The sequence below is a fragment of the Sinocyclocheilus rhinocerous genome, unplaced genomic scaffold (assembly GCF_001515625.1).
Source record: "Sinocyclocheilus rhinocerous isolate Xijiao unplaced genomic scaffold, SAMN03320098_v1.1 scaffold142, whole genome shotgun sequence".
NCBI lineage: Eukaryota > Metazoa > Chordata > Actinopteri > Cypriniformes > Cyprinidae > Sinocyclocheilus > Sinocyclocheilus rhinocerous.
This window is the reverse complement of record NW_015644380.1, coordinates 331,729-338,827: the sequence shown is the minus strand read 5'-3', so window position 1 is coordinate 338,827 and position 7,099 is coordinate 331,729. Positions and strand designations below refer to the sequence as shown.

Genomic DNA, 7,099 nt, shown 5'->3' with positions numbered 1-7,099 from the left:
AGATAGATAGATAGATAGATAGATAGATGATGGATGATAGACAGACAGACAGACAGACAGACAGATAGATAGATAGATAGATAGATAGATGATGATAGACAGACAGACAGACAGACAGACAGAGAGATAGATAGATAGATAGATAGATAGATAGATGATGATAGACAGACAGACAGACAGAGAGATAGATAGATAGATAGATAGATAGATAGATAGATAATACATACATACATAAATAAAGAAACTCTTTTTCACCAAAACATTTTATTATTATTATTATTATTATTATTATTACTTTAATCATCATCATCCTCATCATCATAAAATTTATTTTTTTATTTACTGTTTTTATATATTAGTATTTTAGCAGTTTTTTGTGACATATTATGCTATTAAAAATGTTCAATAAATAAACTCTTTTCAGAGGGCTTTTCACCAAAAGCTGGTCATCTGATATTCAGTTAGATGGAAAAACTGCTATAGTGACTGGAGCAAACACTGGGATTGGGAAAGAAACAGCCAAGGATCTGGCAAAGCGAGGTGGGTACTGCGGCCAAATCAATACTTACTGTGGAAATAACACATCGAGCCTTCTTTTCATAGAGCCACAGAAATAAAATATAGAAATGAAATATATTAGATCGGACTGCATAGCCATTTGAACTGATATAGGCTGGATATATCCAGACCAGAATATGTTTTTCCTGAAATTGCTCAGAAGAATGTACCAGTTTTTTAACTAATGGAAGAAAACTTGTCATTAATCCCGAGGCGCACGGGTGATCCTGGCCTGCAGAGACCTGCTGAAGGCAGAACAGGCAGCCAGAGACATCAGCAGAGACGTGGAGAATGCCAGTGTGGTGGTTCGGAAACTGGACCTGGCCGACACCAAATCCATCTGTGATTTTGCTGAACTGATTTACAACAGTGCGTTATGGTTGAAGAACTTTTTTCTCTATCATACATTTAATTCTGATCAATTTATTTTCCTTTTATTTTATTTCAGCTGAGAAGTCTCTTCATTTGCTGATTAACAATGCTGGTGTGGCAATCTGCCCATATTCAACAACAGCAGACGGTTTTGAAACACAGTTTGGAGTCAATCATTTAGGTTTGATGAAGTGCACTAGTCATTCTCATTCTTTCAAAGAATATCAAAGAGTCCTTATTTGTTGTTTAGAAGTAATGGAGATTGTTCACACTTGACGTGTGATGAATGACTCCTTTTCTTCCTCAGGACATTTCTTTCTTACGTTCCTCCTTATGGATCTCTTTAAGCATTCAGCTCCTTCCAGAGTGATTAATGTCTCCTCATTGGCCCATCCCATGGGAAAATCCACTTTGAGGACCTGAACAGTGAGAAAAGCTATCATCCCGTGAAGGCCTACGTACAGAGCAAACTGGCCAACATACTTTTCACGCGAGAGCTCGCTACGAGAGTGGAAGGTAAGAGCAAGTATGTCGTCATGCATAAAACATACAAAATGTGATCCAAAAATCTGATTCCACATTGAATCTGGGATTTATTTCTAACATTTTAGCACCCATAGATTTTTTTCGTCTGTGAAAAACAACCAGAGTGTCCAAGCTGTCAATGGCTCTCATTAATTTTCAGTGTATGAAAAACGACACAAGTGTGAATAAATGGCTAAATGGTGACTAAGTTTTCAATTTTGGGTGAACTATCCCTTTAAGGATATGAAAATATGTTTGAAAGGTAACAGTCTGTTTAGACTGTTTAAACCGTATAATGCACGGCTAATTCATCAGTATGATATCCTAACATGACTGTCTCATGTTTTAGCCACGAGCATTCTTCATTAAGGCAATTTGAGCATTCTTGCACTTTGTGAAAATAAAGCAAGCGTTTCACTCCTCTAACTGTAGCTCATGTAGTGTGACATTCAGTTCTGTTTCTGTGGCAGAGATGGGAGTGAGTGTTTATGCTGTGGATCCAGGCCTAGTAAAGACAGACATCATCAGGCATTTGAAGAAGTCTCTGCAGTTTTTTGTGAAGACATGTGGTTTCCTGATAAAAACCCCTGCAGAGGGCGCATATACCACCCTATACTGTACCCTCACCCCTGACCTGCCCACTGGAACCTACTACAGGTTTGTTACAACTACCATAGCTGATGCTAGTCGTGCTCATGAAACAACAACCTCAATGACCATCTTTCCCATAAGCAGCATGGTTCACATGATTTTTATTTTGCACTAGTGATGCTTAAGTTGGCAGCAAGCAAAATAACTGCTGTGATGTTTAATAAATATTTCCACTCATGATCTCTCACAGTAACTGTGCCATGGCTCCATACTCCAGGGCCGCCAATGATGACAACACTGCTATCAGACTGTGGGCTGTCAGCTGCCACCTGCTGGGGATTCGCTGGAAATGAGAGGATACGACTCCCACCACAACCTTTATTCCTAATATTGGCCTTTTATGATTTATTATAACCATTTATTTCAACAGCAGTCCGGTCCTCTCTGTCTTCCTGTGTTATAATAATTTAATTTGCATTGATTCAGAGATACAAGTTTGAAGGCTTCTTGCCTTACTATGATTATTAAGACATACTTCATAACTTTCTTATTATGAACAGCTATAGTAATGGCTAAATATCTACTTTCTTGAAAAAAAGGTCAAATAAGTTTATTGTCATTTGAAAATGAAATACGATCAGCCACTGTAAGTAGGCTATGTAACCTACAAGACAAATTCACACGAATGTAGCAGAGTGAGCTATAGACCCAGTATGATTGGCTGGCGTTACCCAAACAGGTGAACCTATCACGGTTTGTACTTTATCGTGATTGGTCAGTTGGGTAAGTTTCATTAGCCAATTAGTGCCTGTTGTGCATATAAAAGGGGGAAGTGTTTGGTTGCTTGGGATGCATGATCCTTGATACCGCCCCTTTGTGACATGTGGCGCTTTGAATGAGTGCTAGCAGTTGGGTTATCCTTCTGTCTGTCGTGTGCTGGCTGTTGGCCAGTTTTCAGGTTTGTCCCGTTTTTAAAAATGCCTTTTTGCATGTTAAATAGAGGCTTATTACCTTTTGTTTGTTTTCAGATATGGGCCTTCAAGTAGCTGTAATCCTGCGTGGTGAGCGACCATGTGTATTGCAGCATTGTATTGTTTTCTTGGATTGATTGCACGTACAGGGGTTTCTAATGATCTTAATTGAAGCGTAATGAACCTCAAGTAACTGACTGCACTTCTGCTCTGCTCTACTCCGTTTTGTTCTGTCTGGAATTCATCTGGGTCCGTCTGTTATATTTTGTTTTGTATTGTTTGGTGTGTGGATTTAGGTGGGAGGGGTTTGCCATGGTACCTTGTACTGCGTGTCCACATGGTGTGCTGTGTTTAATATTTTTGATTTTTCACGAGTGTGTGTCATGGGTATTGAGTGTGGGGTAGAAATCTGAGGGTCTTTGCTGGCCACCTCCCCCTTTATTTTCTCTTATTGTACTTTAGTTTATTAATAATATTATTATTATTATGCTCACCCTGCCTTTGGCAACGAACCTGTGTCCCTTTGTTTAGGGCTGTTATGTCCTGGTGTATTCCGGGTGGCGTAGTCGACTATAGGATTTCTCTTATTATTGGTAATTTTCTAAGCAACTGACCACTTACTGCCACACTAAGCTGGTGTAGACAGTACTAGAAATAAATATGAAAGCGTAATAATACACTAAAATATAATGAGATAGAAATGTCTTGGATGGAGTCAAGGGGTTGGTAAATGATTCTGTTAGTAAGGCTAGAGTAGCTTACGGATAGTTAGTGTAGGTTCAAAAGAGAACAGATAGGGGAAAAAAAAAAAAAGAGGTTAAAAATGTGCTTGTTTGTTCACTTAACGATTTTCATTGAATAAAGTATGTCAAATTAAACGACATTACATCTCTGAAGTAAGACTTATTGTTCTTTGTGTTCGTGAAGAAACTTCAGACTGACACACCGAGGACATCTAGTGGGCACGCACGGTCACTGCTTTTGCACAATTTGGCTCGTTTTTAAGTGGGGTGACGTGATTTTATTGTGTGTTCTGGTGACGTGGAACGGGATGTCCAACCTTGCAAAAGAGATTCAATTGAATAAAGCTTCCTTGGAGTTCAAGGCCATCACAGCCAGCCCATAAGTGCGAGCGGTGGGGTGCATGAGCGCATCACGTTGTTCATATTGAACTCAGACGCGTTTCATTGGTCAGAGGACAGAGCTCTGGACGGGAGGGGCTCGGATCCGGACCGCATAGTAATATCTCATTCATAAATTACACAGGACGCTAGAGTAGTGCACTACTGTCTGCTGAGGGAAACCGGACAGTTTTGGAACAATGCACTCAATAAGGTAAGCAATGCTGGTGTCATGAATGAGTCTACTGCAACTGACTTTTCTTTTCTTTTCATCAGTCTTTTTTTTTTTTTATCAAACATTGTTCAACATTGTTTTAAAAAATATGCTAAAATATCAATCTCAAATGCCAATTAATATACTAAGTTTCTTTAAACAATTTGCCATATACTATCGAATTTTGGATTATACAGACTGATCTAATTTAAATATGGGAGAATGGGGCTAATTGTCACACGGGGAAGTAGTCACGAGGGCTGTATCTCAGTCAGCAGCTATGAGGTTTTGAGTCATAAATCCAATTACGTAAATGTGTTTTGACAATGAGTTTGTATGTTGGTTTCCAACAACTTCCAAAACCCTCTTAAATTTAATTCAATTTTAGATGTATAAAATGTATTAAGTATACAATATTTAATGGTCAAAACAATGGTATTTTTGAAAGTTACTTTTTATATTTATGCTGTTTTGTGAATTGCTGAGTTTCATAATTATTTTACTATAATAAAAGCTTTTAATAAGTTCGGGTGTGTTCACGGTGTGTGTGTGTGTTCACTGCTGTGTGTGTGCACTTAGGATGGGTTAAATGCAGAGCACTAATTCCAAGTATGGGTCACCAAATGTACAATAAAATGTACAATAAAATAGTGTGACAGCATGCCTCACAATTGGGTTTACTTAACTGCATCTTCATTCCTGAGCAACAACAATGAAAATGTACAGTACTTTTTGTAGACTGTATGTAAAGCAACTGCATGTAGTTTTGTGTATCTTTGTGACCTTTCAGCCCCCTACAGTTAAGTGAGTGAAATTCACTGTTGTAATTACAGTGTATAGATGTACATGTGCATTATAGCTGCAGTATAGCAATATGTCCTTTCCCCCCCTCATCAAACTTACATATTCAGAACACACGTTTGGGGGGAGCGTGGGAAAGAGAAGCATTCACCTTATTAGAAGTCAGGGTACCAACAGAATGATTTTGAAACTGATATTTCAAGGTAAAAAACGCACATACTGTTGCTTTAAAGCTTGAGGAATGGTCATGGACAGTGAGGGAGATTTACGTGATGAAGAAGATAATACACAGTTTAAGACTCCAAATGAGTCAGTTTACTGAAAAATGGAAACCTTTAATGAAGGGACTGTTGGGGCAATATGTTTTTGAACATATACTGTACATTTGACTTCAAATAGACTGGCTGGTTAATACTTTGTCTTCCTTTGTGTAAAGGATCCCATCCAACGCTGTTGCTCTTTATATTTGCTTTTGTTGTTGTTATTGTTGTTTTGGCTTTTCTCTTCTTGTGCTAGAAAGTAGAAAATAAGTTGAAAAACTTTCAGAATTGTGGGAATTACAAGAAAAAATGTCCTGAGTTAACTCGCAATTCTGAAGGAAATAAAGAAAGAAAGAACTTCAGAAATGCTAGGAAAAAATGCAAGATAAGTCACAATTACCTTTTTTCTATCTCGCGTCGGAAACATGCTTCCATATGTGACAACTAGCCCCGCTCTCCCAGTACTAATTCACAATCCACCAAAAGTGTATTCATTACATTGTATAAACATTTGCTCTGTAATCAATTCCAGAGATTTCTTCTGTGGTCAGTGGAGCTCTTCTGTACGTCTTGATGACAAAACAGTCATAATCACAGGAGCTAATACAGGCATTGGGAAAGAGACCGTGAGAGACCTTGCAAAAAGAGGTAAGGAACTAACAAACCTCATAAGTTTTCAGGAAGCTAACAAGCCATGTGTGATGCCACTCTAATTAGAAGAGGGCATAGAGAGGTTAGCTGGAATAATTGCAATCTATCACATCATATTGGCACTATTGTTGCAGTTGATAGCTTTATTTTGGATGCATATTCATTGTAGTTTGTTCTTTTTAGTATAGCATAAAATCACCATAATCTGGGATGAAAATAACAAATGCAACTCATTGTAATGTCAAATGTGATACAATCTAAACAACAAATAATTCATCTTATAAAACCGACAGGCTCTTGGAAGCTTTGAATGCATGCTGATAAATAAACGACAGGATTACAATACTATCTTCCAAAGAGATGTAAAACTGTCCACTTTCCCACATGGGCCCGCTGAATTCCAACAAAGAAACTGACACTTGCCAGCCAAATTGCTCTGAATAGTATAATAGACGTTCTGCACAGTAATTACCAGGCAAACAGCTATTGTGTTAGCTCATCAGCCTTACATCCCAGTTTAGCACCAAATGAATTATTATGCAAGGACATTTCACAGCAAGGACATTTGCTGGAGTATGTAAACACAGTTATTTCAGATCCATGAAGGATATCTGCTCTGTTTTGTGTGAAATCTTCCATGACTGTTTGCACTGGAAAGCACATTAATATCAGCTTCTCTGTGTGATGTCCTCAGGGGCTCGAGTCATCATGGCCTGTCGAGACCTGGAAAAAGCAGAGGCAGCCAGAAAAGAATTAATGGAGGATTCTGGAAACCAAAACATTGTGGCGAATAAACTTGATTTATCAGATACCAAATCCATCAGAGCATTTGCAGAGCTCATAAACAAGGGTGTGTAAGACATTTGATTTTTTTATTTAAACATTAACATTAAAAATAATATATCTACTATACATATACACTTTGGAAATACAAGTATTAATTAGGGCTGCACGATAAATCGCATGCGATATTTAACGCGCATCTTGTCAGTAAAGCCATTCTGTAATCAGCGGTAAATCTCCATCACGTGCGTG

At 38.1% G+C, this 7,099-nt stretch overlaps 1 protein-coding gene and 1 pseudogene across 1 annotated transcript in view; both read left to right on the top strand.

Annotated features, from left to right (window-relative positions):
• The window catches only part of LOC107758291 (retinol dehydrogenase 12-like), a 3,108-nt pseudogene extending 630 nt beyond the window's left edge, over positions 1 to 2,478 (top strand).
• A 1,613-nt stretch (positions 2,479 to 4,091) lies between these two features.
• The window catches only part of LOC107758290 (retinol dehydrogenase 12-like), a 6,747-nt gene continuing 3,739 nt past the window's right edge, over positions 4,092 to 7,099 (top strand). The window contains exons 1-3 of the mRNA XM_016575996.1: positions 4,092 to 4,352; positions 5,946 to 6,061; positions 6,759 to 6,914. Coding sequence (XP_016431482.1) covers positions 4,339 to 4,352; positions 5,946 to 6,061; positions 6,759 to 6,914 — 286 coding nt within the window. The 5' untranslated portion in view covers positions 4,092 to 4,338. The remainder of the gene's footprint in view (positions 4,353 to 5,945; positions 6,062 to 6,758; positions 6,915 to 7,099) is intronic.